This window comes from Chelmon rostratus, chromosome 6, assembly GCF_017976325.1.
Source record: "Chelmon rostratus isolate fCheRos1 chromosome 6, fCheRos1.pri, whole genome shotgun sequence".
Classification (NCBI taxonomy): domain Eukaryota; kingdom Metazoa; phylum Chordata; class Actinopteri; order Chaetodontiformes; family Chaetodontidae; genus Chelmon; species Chelmon rostratus.
In genome coordinates, this window is record NC_055663.1 from 4,413,503 (window position 1) to 4,430,528 (window position 17,026).

The window sequence follows — 17,026 nt, forward strand, 5'->3', positions numbered from 1 at the left end:
CTCTCAGGTAATGATGGCCGGGCTTGCTGAAGAGTAAATTTCCCCAAATCTAATACAGAGCAGGACAGAGCTGCTAATGAATTCTGATCATCCTGAGCATCCAGGGCCTTCACACACAGGGGAAATACTACCCAGTAGATGTGCTGTTGTAAAGAGTTTTGTTTGATGTACTCTGTAACCCCAGAAAATAATGTAGGAAATGCTTCTTTGCTTTGGAAGTAACCCCCATGTATACTGCTTCAGCATGTAGAGAAACTCAAAGCCTGACAGGCCTGCTGTGCCCAGTTTCAGTTGCTAAGCTATGATTGGCCAATCCCTGTTTGAGGTCAGGGTTTAACGTTTAATTGTAATTATGAAAAGCCCTGCGCAGGATCAGTTTGAATGTAGCTGTGAGGTTGGCGACAGTAGGACCATGCAGGAGAGCAGAAGTGCAAAAAGAGTGTGTGTGTGTGTGTGTGTGTGTGTGTGTGTGTGTGTGTGTGTGTGTGTGTGTGTGTGTGTGTGTGTGTGTGTGTGTGTGTGTATGTGTGTTATATCAGGAGTTTCCCCTCTGAATGAATAACCAGAAAAGTTGAACTGCTGTGTAAAACATAAATAAAGCACAATGTGATCAGTTGCTGATCCTTTTTGACATACACTCCACTGAAGACAGTAGACAAGACATATTTCATGTTTGACCTCATCAACTTCATTGAGTTTTATAAATAAATGCTCATATGCTTAGTGCGAACAACAAACCAGCAACCTTTTCCTTTGGGGGGATTTAGCTGTTTTAATGCCAGGGCTCACCCCCCAATGCCAGCATGTTTTTTCCCCCTCAACCAGAATAATAATGGGTGCAGGCAGACCTTTCTCCGGGACTCCAGACTGTGGAGATAAGTCTGGCTATGTGAGACTATAATAAGGCGAAACATCGTTTCTGAGGTCCTGGTTAAGGTCAGTGGTGAGGTGTGCATTGAGGTTAGGTTAAGGTTAGGGTTAGTTAGGCGTGAATTGGTTATGACTATGGTCAGGTTGAATGGAAGTCAGTACAGTGGCCCATAGCAAAGATAGCTACACAAGAGTGTGCAGGGGCATGCGTGTGTGTGCGTGTGTGTGTGTGTGTGTGTGTGTGTGTGTGTGTGTGTGTGTGCGCGTGCGCGTGTGTGTGTGCGTGCGCGTGTGTGTGCGTGCGCGTGTGTGCGTTCTCAGCCCTGAGACACACAGTGCTCCTCAGAGAACTCATTACAAATGGTACAAACCCTTCTGCACTCAGCGTGTGATTCAGGTGCAGCGTGTTCTCACTACTCTGATTAAACGACTTCAATGACACAAAGTTACACAAGAATCTTTTTTCTGCCCTGTAGCATCTTCAGTACTTTATTAAGTAGATTCGTATCTCACTATTAGCATGCAGTACTGTATATATACAGTATTATATGCAAATCTGCTACCAACAAAAATCCAGCTATTTAAAGGGTCAGGTCTCTGAGATGTCTGTCTCCTCCCCAATAAGCTGGAGGGGAACAGAACCTTCAGTGCTCACAGCACTGAAAGCAGCTGCCCACCGGGGGGGTCAGTCAGTACCAGTCAGTCAGTTTTAGAGTCCAAAGTCACAGATTTGCCTTAATCAGTCTCACAGTCTGTACGGAATAAAACACCCTCCTGCCTTAAAGTCTCTATTCAAATAAAGAAAAACTTTCCAAAAAAAGCCTTTACTTTGGGAAATGTAGGAGAGCGATAGAGGAGAGTTTCTCCTCCAGGACAGACAGGCAGTCAGTAGATGTTCAAAGCAGACAGAAATAACAATAGCAAAAATCACAATATGGAGAGACAGCATTGTCCAGGATCAGAGTTCTGCTTTGATAATCCACAGACCTCTTGAAAAGTTTTCATAGGAACTATTTCTCCAGTTGAAAGTAGTTCTAGTGAAGACTGTGCATTCACCTGGAGGCAGAAATCTCAAAGAGAGCTTAAAAACCTGGATAGATGCCTGTCTAACCACGGGAAGGTGTAAACGAGGGGTGTTTGTAATTCATGTGAACCAACCTTTAAAATAGAACAATTGAAAATCAAATATGAGATTTACTGATGCTTTTGTCCCTTTTTTGATGAAAACTGAGCTGCTATTCCACATCATTTATTTCACATGTGCCTGAATGAAGGAGAGCTGTATTTGTCACTAGCAGGTGGCTTTCTGATATTAGTCTTAGTTGTGTGATAAGGAGATCCAGTAAGTCTCATCCAGATGATACAGATGTTGCGGCTTGATGGCATGGCTCAGTGACTGAACGACCACCAGGGGGCGCTGTTTGCCAACTTTAGTGGCAGAAAGCGGCCAGCGCTCCTTTTCATGTTTCATGTCACACCCTCATTAAGTAATAATGTTATTGCTTTGCGGTTGCCAGGCCGACCTGAATCACAACATGCAGGATGATCCCGCCGCCTTCTACGGCGTCACCAGCCAATACGAGAGCTCGGAGAACATGACCATCACCTGCTCCACCAAGGTCTGCTCCTTCGGCAAGCAGGTGGTCGAGAAGGTGGAGGTGAGGATTAACAGAAGTAATCCAGGATCTTTGTATGGACAATAATGTCTGCTGTGCTGTACTTTTACCACTGAAATCAAACCATAAGCCGATTCCACGTCATTGAACAGAAAGTGATGGGCTTTAACTCAGTGGTTTAGTATTGTGCATCCATTCAGTGATTCTAAACGCTTCTTCTCTCCCTCTCTCAGACGGAGTACGCAAGGTTTGAAAACGGGCGCTTCGTCTACAGAATCAGTCGCTCGCCCATGTGTGAATACATGATCAACTTCATCCACAAGCTCAAGCACCTGCCTGAGAAATACATGATGAACAGTGTGCTGGAGAACTTCACTATTCTGCTGGTGAGGACGTCAGTCAGCGTGTCTGAGCGAGTGTTATAGCATGAAGAAATTCCTCTTTCTATTATCTCTTATATATAGATACATATTTAACACCTAAACTTTTTATCCTTTCTCTCATCTCTGTAACTGTGTGCGTGTGTGTGTGTGTGTGCCCAGGTTGTGAGCAACAGAGACACTCAGGAGACCTTGCTGTGTATGGCGTGTGTATTCGAGGTGTCCAACAACGAGCATGGAGCACAGCACCACATCTATCGACTCATCAAGGAATAACGCACACACTTCTACACACACACACACACACACACACACACACACACATATGGCCTTTGCTTAGTGATTAATGCTGACATTGGAGGTAAAATGTCTCGAACCTGAATTCTACAAAAGTGTCTTTCAGCTAAGCAACTCGACATGAAAAAAGCTGCATTTTCACTGCTGCTCACGAAACATCACAGCAGTAATTGGATCATTTTTAATTAACATCAAATATGACAAGTATGCTGTAAAATCCTCCCCAGTAGGAGCAATTCACCACGGACTGTAATACTGACTCCAACACGAATATCAGATTCTCATTAGCTGTCAAAAGCACACTGGCATTGCAACCATAGAAACACATCAGAATCGACATGGGTGGTTTTCCCAACAGCAGTTTTCCTGACACCGTTATCACCAGGAGATGTCATGACCGGTGTTGTGCAAGTTACTGAAAATGACTGATTACTTACAGTTACTAGTTACTTCTCTCAAAAGTAATTGAATTACTTCATCAGTTACTGCAAATAAAAGTATGTAAAGTAACCTTTGCGTTATAATATTTTGTCATTGTACCCTTTATCAGTGTAATGATTTATTATAAATTATTAATACTCCTGACCACCAGAGGGCAGCAATGTATAGCGTTTCCTCCCTTGAAGCTACAGTGGCACTGTCTTGATTAGACTGTGGGATTTAAAGATCCACACAGTGCTGGATGTACGTGTTAACAGAGCTTTGCTACAGTGGTTAATTAGAAATATTACAATCACTAAGATGAAAGCAAGCTCACATTGCACCACCATTAGATTATAAACTGGACAGTCAGGGGAAGAGGCTGCGTTTGTCTGCTGTCCCCTGCAGTGTCCACTATTGGCATGTAAGACAAAGATAATGAGAATGAGCCCATTTAAATTTCAGTAAATGTAATTGCATTATTTAGTTTGAAAAAGTAATTAGTTTCATGTCTATGCCCAAAATAGTGAAATTACCACTGTTTTAAAATGACTCCCACACTGGTCATGACTCCTGCTAACTGGTTTGTCTCCCAGTAAATTTGTATGGAGCTGCTCCGATGATGGAAATGAAAGCGGTGTTCATGTCGTGTGCTATTGGGAAAGTCCACCCAGGGAGAAAAACAAAAATCTCACAAGTTTCACCCCCCTGTGACAGAAGTGTGTGTGTGTTATCTGCCAAGATACTGATGGACACTGAAGGTCAGACCCTGTGTATCACCAATAAGCAGAGAAGGAAATAACACTACTGCATTATCATATAGTACAATATAGAGGTGTTTTGTACAGATAGCCACTGCAAATTGTGTGAGCTGCATTCTTGCACAAAAAAGAGGTTTGTCCCAAAGAAAAGAAATCAAATTTTTACCTTTTTGTATGTTTTCTTTCAAAAATAATAGCTTCTAAACTTTGGGAAATTGTTTATTGATAGTAGCACATAGACTATATTTTAATTCCAGGAACACTATCTAAAATTTATGTAATAAGAAAGTATAAGTGAAATTGAAAAATTCAGGTACCTTTTTGTGCAACAAGTGACTCTTCATCAAGATTGAATAAATAAATGAGTAAGCATGTGAAAGCTATAATCCTTAAGATTTTCAGTACTGGCTGATCAGTGTCAGAGCTAACCCTCACGCTTCCTGTGAGTGTGTCACAATAAAAGCCATCCAGTGTTTCATCAGTTGAATGTTTTTAATGTGAAGCAGGAGCAGCAGAAAATGTTGGGTTGGCATTAGCAGCAACTTAATACAGCTCTGATGCGGCTGTGGGAGAGTGAACAGTGACACTACAAACATGTGGATGGCAGATTACCATATCGAGGTAATCAGAGAATTTAAATGTATTTAATGGCTATTGTTGACACAAATGCAGACCATAACAAGTAAAGAAAAAAAACACAGGGTTTGACTACATGAAAATCTTAAGGATTATGACTTCAAATATGAAATATATTGTGGTGAGCCCATTGGGAAGCACTGTGAATCTTTAAAAACACGCCATTCATGGTGCACAAGGGAAAGAAGCGACTAAACAAACCTTTGATTTTTCTGTTCAGGTTTCACTTTGCAAATTAAAACTGTCTCAGTTCAGTGTTCTTTCACCAGCTAATTTGAGCTTTAACATGTCCACACTGACATGTGTTCAAGCCTGAAATGTTATTACGTCCATGTGTCAACTGAAGACTGCCCTGACCAGAAGCCTTGACAGCTGTTTTCATTTGGAGAGCTGACCATGTCAGGACAGCTCAGTGCTCGTTTGTAACTCTAGAGGACATTAATATTCTTGAAGATACAGTTCCCTTTGTCTGTCCAGGACTGGTTTCTTCCAATTAATGATAGTATGTCATAATTAAAGTCATTTGTAGTCAAAAACCAAAAACTGCTGACGAGGTGTGCTGTAGCAGGTGATGGGCGGTCCCTCTGTGTCATGCTCAGCAGCATGAAGTGCCTTTGGTTGGGAACAGCAGTGGACATTTCTAATCTGTTTCATGTCAGTCCTAATAATTTGGTGTTGTGGGTGGTGTATAGACAGGAATTTTAGTGAATTTGAGGAACGCAGTATTTGGTATCATGTGCTCCGGTTTTCAGTGTCTGAGGGCTAATCATCCAGATTTCATAGTGTCCTGTTGTAATTTCTAGACAGTCAGCACTGACCCATCCTGAAGAATTCAAACTGTTTTTATATCCTGCAGGATGGAAATGAGACACATTCTTGTTGGTATTTTATGGTGGCATCTACATGTATGTGCATTTGTGTATTACACGTATGTGTGACAAATTCATGTTGAAACAGCTTGCACACTTGGTATTGTCTGGTGTCTCTTTATAAAATGCAACTGAACTTGTTACAACTACAAAAAAAACAAAAAAAACAATTCAAATTCGCGTATCTTTACATCCCTGCTGTTAAATAACTGAAGATCTGGGCCATTATTGACCGTAGAATTAATCCAGTATTATTGAAGGCATGTTCATGCAGTAGGAGGAAGTCCTGATTGGTCGAAAACGAAACGAAAGTTTCTGGAAACAGAAAACAGCTACTCTTACTCTGTCCAAAGTTAACAAAAAGTCCACCTACCAGCACCTCTCAAACTCTCTGATTAACATGTTGTATGGATTTTTTTTAATCCACACAAAAACCAAAATGTTAAAATGACAAGTTGTGGTTTACCAAAAGTTATCTGCATTTTACTGCTCTGTAATGTCATTTCTACGCTTTGCTTTTGGTATGGATGAAACAAGTAACACGTCACTGTGTTAAGTGAGCTATAGAGGTGCTGGTAGCTGGTCTTTCTTAGTATTACTGCCAGTTCAAGCTAACAAGCTGCTGGCTGTAGCTCCTTCAGACTCTTGACAGGAAAGCCAAACATTGTATTTTCCAAAATGTTAAACTCTTTCTTCAAAACTCACATGAAAATAAGGTAAAAACTACCCTACAATGAGCAACCCGTATGGACAAAAATGCATCAACATCTGGTCTTTATTCAACAAATAGTAGCAAAGTTTGCCAGATAACCTGCTTCTCAGAGAGACCCCAGACCTCCTTTTGGGGGCTGGTGGTGCTAAGATTGTCACGTAGGCTGACCAAGACTTAAACAGACACCAAAACGACGTGCATGTTAACGAATGAGGCTGAGATCTGTCACATCTTACGTGTGAAGGAAAAGTGCTGAGACTCACAGGATGTGTTTCCTGTGGGACCAGCTGGGGCGCTCTGTGGTGTCCAGCCTACCCAGCAACCTGCAGAAAAAACACTGCAGATGTACTCTGCGTTCAGGGCAGCTGTTACCATCTTACCACAACTGAAACGAGCCATCTTCAGTCCGAAGCAGCCTGCTGTTAAAGATTTAGTCTTAACGAGTAATGAGAAATGTCTGACTCAGATCTAAAGACTCCTGTGGGTGTCTCGGGGTTACAGCCACCTGTCCAACAAAACGCAACCTTTACAACTCACCGGTGAATCATTCAGTCAGGAAAACCCCTTTGAAAACTCCCCTGCTTCCACTTTCCCAGAGTTTTGCCTCACTCTGCAGTAGTTTTTTTGTTTGCAGGCAAACTGCTGGACCTTCACAGCAGAGCACCAACATGTAACATGTACACGGTAACCTAACTCGCAGCCTCAGAGGGGCTGATTTTGCAATAATGACTCTGTCTGGACACATCTACACCCTCCTTACCAAAGACAGTCATCATGTGACATGAAATACAGAGGAAAAGGGATTTATTACAAGCTAGAGTAATTTACAAGCTTCTGCCAAAAAAAATAGTTCCAAGGAAAAGCACTATCAGCCTGAGACATCTGTAGCTCACGGCTACGCTGGAAAAATAAGAACAATGAACAGTTCTGGAAAATAGGATTAAAAAAAGTTCATATTTTTGAACCTGGTTTAGAAAAGCGTGCTTTAACATGCTTGGCGTCTTTAAAGACATTTTAATTTGATGTGATCAAATGCTGACACCTCTCATGGCCTCGGCTGGCAGACCGGAGGAGCCCTGTACGAGAAAGCCTCTTAAAACGCCCTAAATGTCAGTTAAACTTAGCGAGGGCTCGACTGCAGAGCTCTACTGTTAAACATCCACTCACTACGATCAGCTGGGAAATGTGCTCACACTCACAAAGTCACACAAACAGCAGTGTATACGCGACGCCAGCGAGTTTGTGAATCATCGTCGTCTGTGTTGTTAGTGTCGTCTTGTATGTGCAAGTTGGATATTTATCTTCTTTTCAGAACCACATGTGGCACAGAAATCCTGTCTGTAATCAGTTCCAAAATGGCCTTGAATCTTCTCACTCCGGTGCACGTGCAGCACATCTGCGTGTGCGCTGAGGGTTTTTGATAAGGTGCTTTGTATAAAGGTGACAATAACGTTTATTACAGATGTTGTGTATATCTTTGATATTCTAATGTTTATCCTATTTTGCAAAGAAGAGAGTACATTTAGGAAAATCCAAAAGCTAGTGATGTTGTGTCTATTGGTACTGCACAGGGTCTGATCTTTGCTTTGTAACTTTTCCCCCCCCTCATGGCTAAAAGTATGTTAGATATTTTCTAGCTTTGTAGAGACTTTGTAAGCATATGCTATTCAGTTTAAATAAATGGTCAGTTCCAAACTGCTCTGGGGTTTTGTCTTTACTCATTTGCCCACATTAAGTAGACTTTCCAGAGTCTGAATTAAATATAAAACATCACTCTGAAAAATGGCTACCACATGACCAATGTTCTACAATTAGGTCACTTGATTATAATTGAGCCATTACGAAGAGCCACTGCAAAGTCCAACCTGCTGATAAATTCTCTGACATTCAGTTCAGAACACTTCAAAAGCCAGTGTGTGCTAACTGTGTATGTACTTCATCACTGCCAACAATGCAATGTCCTTTTATCATTGCTTAAGTCAAGTCAGTCAAGGAACAATGATTGAACATTGTAAAAGTATTTGCCATTGACGATTGCATCCAATAATAATCAATAGTCAAATATCCTATAGTCATACAAACACCAGATTCAACAGTTTGCACAGACGTTTCTCACTATCGTTGCTCACCTCTCTATGAGCTGTATGGATCTTCTACGCGAGAGTCGTGTAAAACAGAAAACACGTGTGACAGTACAGTGACAACAGTTGTCTCAGTACAACAAACTCACTTGGAGCGGTCTGACTGCAGTGTATGAGAACAGGGTTCGACCAGACTCAGCATGCACGTCTCATGACACGCCACACTGTGAAGGACAACGCAGAGACTGACAGCAACTGTAATGAACTGTTCAGGGGGGCTTCAACACTGGCCACCGATGGTTGCACAATGAAAGAGTTCGGAGAGGTGAGATCCACGAAAATGCAGCATTCAAGGTATTTTGTTATTGTTTGTTTGTAATATATGCAGCCAGGACTCCCTGTGACTGTATACAGGATGTTACTACAGGCTCAGGAACACTTTGTCAAACTGTTGCCAGTAAACACAATTCATTTGAAAATGACTGCATTCTGTTCACATTTTGCACAGCATTCCAGCTTTTGTGGAATCAGGCTTGTTGCCTGCAGTTTCTCAGAGATGCAGCGTAATCTGTCACTTGGTCATCTGTGTGGAAGCAACAAGAAATTCAGTTGAGAAATTCAGCATGAGAGTCACAATTTTAGTTTAATGATAATGATTAGTTCAATGATGACATAGAAACTGTAACTGAGCCTCACTGAGCGCTTCATGATGAATGAAACTGTGACTTTGTGTAATTTCCTTTACGGACAGCAGAGGGAGCCGTTCTCAAACAGTTCAACCCAGAGCTCCACACAGCTGTGGCGTGGTAACTTTAAACATCACTTTCACCCCTGTGGGTGCATAAACAGCCCCAGTCAGTCATATTCACCTGCTCTTACAATAATGCATTTATTACCACCTCTCAGTACATTTTGCATAACACTAAGTGGTTTCACCAACACCCAAAAACTCCAATGCTAATCTTTTTTTTTCTTTTTTAACATTTTTGCTTTTTGCCAACCTCCCTCTTAATTCTGGATTCTACTCACATTGCCTTTATTTGACCAGCATCTGAATGACTTCTACTGCTGTTTCTTGGTGTTTTACCCATCAAAGATACTATCTAACCCTCAGCTCGCCCAACACTTTTATTTCCAACCAGCACCAGACCTGTGATTTTCTTTTTCGTGTCAGGATTAGTCACACTTGCCTTGTGGTCACATGCATCGCAGTAACACGGGAAGCACCAAACCTTTTACAACCAATAATAAGATCTGCAGGTCAGACAGGCGTGATGACCTCACAGGAAATGAGATCAAAGATAAGAAAAACATTCTGTTATCTCGCATCCCAGACGTAGCGCTGACAATCCTCTTTATCCAAATCTGGTGTGCCTGTAATGCATGTTCTGAATGTGTGTGCACACGTTTTCTGAGCCGGTAGTTTACCAACAAACCTGGCCTGATGCACCACTCCGAGCTACAAACGGACTAATGGTGGCTGCTGGGGGATGAACACTCGCCATTAACGTAATACTCACACACACCAAAACACTCTTAATGCAGATAAATCCTTTTATGAGTTCCATCGACCATATTCTGGCCTGAAAGAGTTGAAAGAGCAGATTATGGGGTCAGACAATATATGAGAAGCCGGCAGGGTGTAATAGATGGATTTCCCTCTGCTCCAGCTGAGCTTTATCATACTGAGACATTCAGCTGTGTGGGGATTATGAAGATGAAGCTGTATCACAATGCATGCTGCAGTGTGACGCCGCTGAGTAAAAGCTTCGTCAGCTTCAGTCTGTGGCTCTTCTTGGCTTGAAACCTGAACTCATTACTGTTAGTTTGTGTGGGACATTATAAAAAATGCACTCACATACGACCACAGAGTACAGAGCCAAGCATTGGAGAATGCTCTCCTCAGTCGCTCAGTTACAGGCCCTAAAACCGACAGCGCTGTCTGTATCAGCTTTTTACTGCGTGAGCAATGGCGTCCCAAGTCAACACACAATCCTCTGCCAGTGTTACAAATCGCATGGGAGATACGTGCATTTCTTTGTTGTCTGAGCTCTTTTTGCTGCCTGCAGCAATATCCAGAATTTGGATCAGATGATGGTTGTTTGTTCATGCTGCATGGCCAAATCTAACTAATATTTCATGTTATAGATACATGGTGAAGATGTTAAATCAAGTTTATAAGTGCTTAAAGCATCAGTGTAAAAATACCTAATTACAAGTAGAAGTTCTGCATTAAATTTTTTCCTTTAAGTAAAATTACACAAGTATTATCATGAACATGCACTTAAATATCACTACACAGAGTGGCTCCTTTCACCAGTTATCAATAAAGCAGTATACGCAGCATTTCATATTACAGGTGGAGATTTCTTACTATACATGCATCATGTTATAAGTTGATTCTAAGTTTAGTATGAAAACTTGTTATATCTAGACAGAGTAAAGAGTACATGAAGTGTCGTAGAGTTGAAGTACAAAAGTGAATAAAATGTAAATACTGAAGTACAAGTACCCTCAAAACTCTGCTTCAGTACAATGTTTCAGTAAATAAAAATAGTTTATTTCCACAGTTTGGTTGCTCATTAACCTTGAAGGCACAGTATGGCGCTGTCACACATATCTGCATAGAAAAATGATGTTCAAGTGTGTGAATGGACTGAACACTGTCACTGTAAAACTCATCAGACTGCTCCATGTTTGCTGCACTGTCTCAGTCCAGCTTTCAGGAGAGCTGAGTGTGTGTGTGCGAGGGAGAGAGAGAGAGAGAGAGAGAGAGAGAGAGAGAGAGAGAGAGAGAGAGGCGTGTCTCAGCCGTTCCAGCACCCTCCTGTTTCACCCCCCTCACAGCAGAGCAGCCTGTCTGGAGTCCAGGACGCTCCTCTCCGCTCCGGAAAAGCGCGCAGGGCTCAGCTCAATCAGCCGGGCAGAGAGGGATGAGGTCCCGGCGGGCAGGTCGGACCACTGGGAAAATATGAATGGATATAACGTTCATTTTTCGGAAGACAACCCTGGCGATCATTGAAGGGTTATATGTTCGGACTTGTGATCGCGTTTAAAGCGGGGACTGATACGCAGCGACGGGAGCGCAGAGAGTTAGTTTTGGATGAGTGTGTCGCTTCATTTTCGCTCTTATATGCCTGATTAAATTTGAAACCAGCTTCAAATGTAGTCAGAAATCTAAAGACTTCTTTCTTCTTCTTTGCTCTCTGAGTTGCCAAAGAGTGACACGCAGAGGACACGCTGACCAAACTTTGCTCTGTCAGAGCGGAGCCGGAGATGGAGCCGGAGGAGGGGAAGATCTCCGTGTGGGTCTGTCGGGAGGAGAAGCTGGTCTCCGGTCTGACGAAGCGCACCACCTGCGCCGACGTGGTGAAAGTCCTGCTGGAGGACCAGAACCTGCAGCAGGGAGCCTCTGCGGCGATGCTGTCCAGCTCCCCGCAGTCCTACTGCGTGGTGGAGAAATGGAGGGGCTTCGAGAGGATTCTACCCAACAAAACCAAAATCCTCCGGCTGTGGAGCGCCTGGGGGGACGAGCAGGAGAATGTCCGCTTCGTCCTGGTGAAGAACGACGCGTCGCTGCCCAACAACGGACCCCGCAGCGCCGAGGCCCGTGTGGTCCAGAGCCGGGAGAGTGGCGGTCCCGGCGGGGGGCTCAAAGGCACCGCCAGGAGCTGCTGGACCGCCGCGGCTGCCGCCGCTAACCTGTCCCAGGAGAAACAGAGGCGCATAGTCAGGAAGGCTTTCAGGAAGCTGGATAAGATGAACAAAAAGAAAGAACAGACTGTTTCGAAGGACAAGGGCTCCGTGGAGAAGATGGAGACGCTGGTTCACTTGGTGATCTCCCAGGACCACACCATCCGCCAGCAGATCCAGAGGATCAAGGAGCTGGACCGGGAGATCGAGCGGTGCGAGGCCAAAGTGCACTTCGACCGCATCAAGAGACACGGGGTGAACTATGTGCAGGACACATACATGGTGGACTCCTCCACGGAGCCCCCCGCTTCCTCGGACTGTAAGCGCAAAGCGGAGCGGCAGGACGCGCGGTGCACGGTGGAGGCGCTCGCGCAGTTCGAGGAGTACGCGCGCCGGTGTGAAGAGGTGGTGCGGCTCCAGGAGGAGCTGACGGAGCGCGAGGCGCTCGTGGAGAGCATCACCGGGGAGATCCAGGAGGAGCTGAACCGGCGGTGGATGAAACGACGGCGGGAGGAGAGAGGAGCGGAGGCTGCGAAGGACTCAGACTGCGTCGCAGAGGAGATTTGCCTGGCCGCGTCCGCCGCTCCAGCTGTGGAACCAGATGTGGAAAGTTTGTCTGAGAACGAGCTGGCGCTGGAGGAGGAGAGGATCAAGACGCAGCTGGACACAAGTCTGTACATCGGCCTGCGGCTGAAGACAGACCTGGACGCCATCAGGGGGGACTTGAACCTGAGTCTGGCACTCTGGGAGACCAAGGAGAGCGAACTTCTGGACCTACTGGCCAAAGTTGAGAGCATGGAGATAGAGCAGGTGAACAGCAAGCTGACGGTGACCGATGATGGTAAGGCAGAGCTGAGTGCGGTGAGCACTGAGGCTGAGCCGGCATCATCAGAGAAGAGCAGCGGCTGGGTGGAGCAGGCCAGGGGTCTGTCCAAGGCCTGCAACACAAACGATGAGGACTCAGACACGGGCCTGAGCTCCATGCACAGCCAGGACTCTGACAACCCACCTGTGTGCGAGTCTCTCGTATAGACTCACTTTGTCTGGAAGCATGTTGGACTTTTATGCAATTTAAAGCCACAAACTCAGGGGCAAGGAATCAGTGTTGGCAATACTGGGGGACGTACGTCCCTCCAAAAAATGCACCTCAGTACGGACACTGTAATTCTATAGCAATAATTCCTATATGTAGCTGCACAATAAGCTAGGAGGGACAGCATGCTTAGAGAGGTTTGATAGGCCATGCTGCTCCATAGCTGACCTTTGACCTCCCGGAGAGTCAACAAGTACCACTTACTATGTGAAATAGCCTAGAGGAGTATTATGATAAGCCGCTTATAATATGTAGTCTTCAAGGAGACACTAACTTTAAGGTATACTTGATCGCAGGTTTACAAAGAGTTAATACCAGCTTGCTTTTGCCAGGATGCGGTCCTTTTGCCAAAGCCTCTGAAAGGTAAGGCTGAGTGACATTTCGTAGACACTCTGTAAGCATAAGCAGGCAGGCGTCCTTTAAAAGGTCATCATCAAGCGTACCTTAATGCACAGCGAAGGACAGTTAGGTCAGCTGCAACCACGCTATGGAAGCTCTTTTAGTCAAGCAAATGCACAACAGAGGTGGGATCAGTTCACTTCATCCTTCTTCAAAATAAGATTTAAAATGACGATCCACTCTGAATTTTATCAGTGTCTGGAGAAATGAAAGTCTTTGTGAATTGGCGTTGAAGCACTGATCTCCATCCTGCCTGCTATGCAGAGTAGATCACTTGATGTTGTCCTCATTGTCAGTGTCTCTAAAGCACAAGAGTCCTGTTTATTCAACAGTATTTTACAGCCAGGTCTTCCACCACGTTGTGTCCTGTACTGGTCAGCTTTCATAGGTCGGATTCAAAAATGAAAGATTTGACTCCAACCTTTTTGGCTTTAAAACAATACAAAGTCAACTCACGACCCCTCATCAGTAGTTACATACTGTACATCACAGGCTGGGAGCATTTCAAGCAGGCAAAGTGATTTTTTTTACCAGCTCAGATTGTTTGATTTAAATGATGAAAGAGGCTTGAAGAAAGAAAAGAAGAAAGATAAATCTCCTAAAAAATAAACAGAAGTTAGTGGAGCGGAATCAATTTTTTGATGTTCTTTCCTAACTTGTTCATCGTCTCACAATTCCTCAGATTTATATTTTGACCTTAAAGCAGGTAAAAAGTCAAGTCGGCGTGGCATCTTCCAGGTGAAGTAGCTGCAGAAAGATCGGCTCAAAATACATTTTGGGCATTTGTTCAAATTTAATATTTCACTTGCATAAACGTGCAGGATTCACTAGAGGGATTTTTAAAAAGGCTGGTTGAAACAGAAGCACCACAGACAGAGATATGCTGATTTTCATTTCCTGACATCACCGGGGTTATATTAAAAAATTGAGCGCTCCCTCCAGAGCAACAGCAGATATGATACAACTGTTCTCATGCTTAGTAGAACTCCTCATGATGAGGAACCTGAACTTCATGTGTAAACTTGGTCCCTTTAAATCACGGTTTTGATTATTGTTCTGGCAGTTTTGCTGTTCTAATGCAGGCTGCAAGAAAAGCCTTATCATTATATCAAGGCTCAAGTTAAGAAACAAGTTCTTATATATGTATCTATATCTATATGTAGATTTATATGGATATAGATATATAGATATAGAATATGGATAGATACAAATGACCCCATTCAGTAATCCCACAGTCCCTGCATCTCTGAACACTGTGACGTTAAGGAGACCTATTTTAAGCCTCTGTTCACTTTTTACATCCTGGAAATAGTTGCTGCAGAATAAGCACCGTTAGCTGTGCTCTTCCAGGAACTGCACAGACAATAAGCAACAGAAAACTACACCGACTCTACCAGAACACATTATTTTGAGCTCATCCTTCAATTAAATCACTGTGTATGTTTGTCAGGCTGTTGTGATGTAAAATCTTACTTGGTAACTGTAAAACAGTGAGAATTAATAACCGTGTAACAGCTAGAAGAAGCTGATGACGTTGTTTCTGTGGAGTTAGCTGTTAGCTGTATCCAAATACCAAAACGACCTATGTGTAGCTACTTTATGTCGCTTGATCAGGGACAGTTTGGACTTCTCGGTCCATGACATTCAACCTGCTTTGTCTAGATAGAGGGCCCGACATCAACAACTCTGAGGCCACCGCAGGAGTGCTCAGGCGCACTGTGGCTGCGTCATGACGCCAGTCAGCACATTACTACACATGACTGTTAGTGTTGAAATAAACGGCAAAACTTACCTGTCTCGTAGTGTGGTTTTATTCAGCACGACAGACACGTCTGAGAAGATGTGTGTGAGCAGCTCAGGGTTTTCACACCTCAGTTAAGAAGCTGAACACCTTTTCCACACAGGTTTGTATTGCAATTTGCAATACAAACCTCTGTGTGTGTGTGTGTGTGTGTGTGTGTGTGTGTGTGTGTGTGTGTCAGTGTTTTATACAGTGCCTATTGCTGCTCCTGTTATCCCGTCTTCCTCGTTATGCATAGCTGTGTTTAATCGCTGCTTCCTGATCGCTCTTGCATGAACTCCTGCATTAATTATGGCAGGATGAAACAGAGACCAGAATGCACGGAGCGAAGCTACACAGCTCAGGTTACCGTTCAGAAACACATACCTTCACATGTTCCTCAGGTGGTGCCTTAAAGGCTCTGTTCACCCAAATAACTAAAAACATATTATCACATGTACCAATACTGCTGTCTAACTATCCAGACTGCTTTAGTTTTTGGCTCCTGCCAATGATAAAGGAGTTTTCAAGGGATATAACAGCAGCGTCCCTTTTCGTCCAGGTGAGTCTGGATAATCCACAGAGCTCACTGTGGACAGTTTTCAGGGGTTGTACAGAGAGCCCTGTGGATTATCCAGAGTAATTGTGATGCTCCATTTACCTCCATTGTATTGGGGTTAGGAAGAGTTCACACTTTACAATTAGACACTTGCATATCTGAATTGTTTGTCAGGCTGATTCCAACTATTTACATGGGATAGACTTAAATTTGCAAAGCCTGGTGATAAATCGCTTCTCTACCTGTCTACATCAATGAAAAGACAAGCCTACTACAGCCATTGTCTCCTCAGATCAACCATGTGAATTCCAGACATTTCTCCTCACAAAGGTTATAATTTCAGGCCAGTCTTCCTTGTTCGGTGATGCGTCTCCTCTCTGATGATTGTGCCACACCCTGGTGTTCTGAGCGGAGTTTGGCCTGTAGAGCATTATCTACAGAGCCTGTGTCTACAGAATAAGCTTTATACCTACATCCACAGGGGAAATGCTCTGATGAGTACAGAGAAAAAGGTGTTTACCCAACAGGCCGGGAGCATTATGAGCATCGGTAGGGGAATGCCTGAAAAGTGTGTGTGGAAGCAGGAAAACAGGAGGGCAAGTGTTCTCCTGACAGACGCAGTAAGAACGAGAAAAGTCTGAATGTTTGCTCACAGCTGAAATCCTGCAGTTCGAACATTAGAAACAGGCAAAACAGTGAAAAGAAGCTGAGGTAAAAGCTGAAGTGACAAACAATAACTGAAAGAAAATGGAAGCGCTGAAGTTCAGTCATTCAGCTGAAGTTGCCAAAGTGCAAATGATACATGGAATTGGAAGTGTTCGCTGAAGTTGAAGTCCTGAAGGAAATACATGCCATTCAAA

General features: G+C 43.7%; 2 protein-coding genes across 3 annotated transcripts in view; both read left to right on the forward strand.

The window, feature by feature from the left end:
- The window catches only part of tead1a (TEA domain family member 1a), a 42,990-nt gene extending 34,743 nt beyond the window's left edge, over positions 1-8,247 (forward strand). The window contains exons 10-12 of the mRNA XM_041938845.1: positions 2,388-2,528; positions 2,720-2,872; positions 3,029-8,247. Coding sequence (XP_041794779.1) covers positions 2,388-2,528; positions 2,720-2,872; positions 3,029-3,142 — 408 coding nt within the window. The 3' untranslated portion in view covers positions 3,143-8,247. The remainder of the gene's footprint in view (positions 1-2,387; positions 2,529-2,719; positions 2,873-3,028) is intronic.
- Positions 8,248-11,508: 3,261 nt separating this feature from the next.
- On the forward strand, positions 11,509-15,604 carry LOC121607981 (ras association domain-containing protein 10-like). Of its 2 annotated transcripts, none has more exons than XM_041939066.1 (2): positions 11,509-11,749; positions 11,854-15,604. In XM_041939066.1, the coding sequence occupies exon 2, from the start codon at positions 11,919-11,921 to the stop codon at positions 13,365-13,367; it is 1,449 nt and encodes a 482-aa protein (XP_041795000.1). In that variant the 5' UTR covers positions 11,509-11,749; positions 11,854-11,918; the 3' UTR covers positions 13,368-15,604. The 2 variants fall into 2 exon arrangements, with proteins under 2 accessions (XP_041795000.1, XP_041795001.1); XM_041939067.1 differs by having other exon boundaries at positions 11,509-11,734.
- The last annotated feature ends 1,422 nt before the right edge of the window (positions 15,605-17,026 follow it).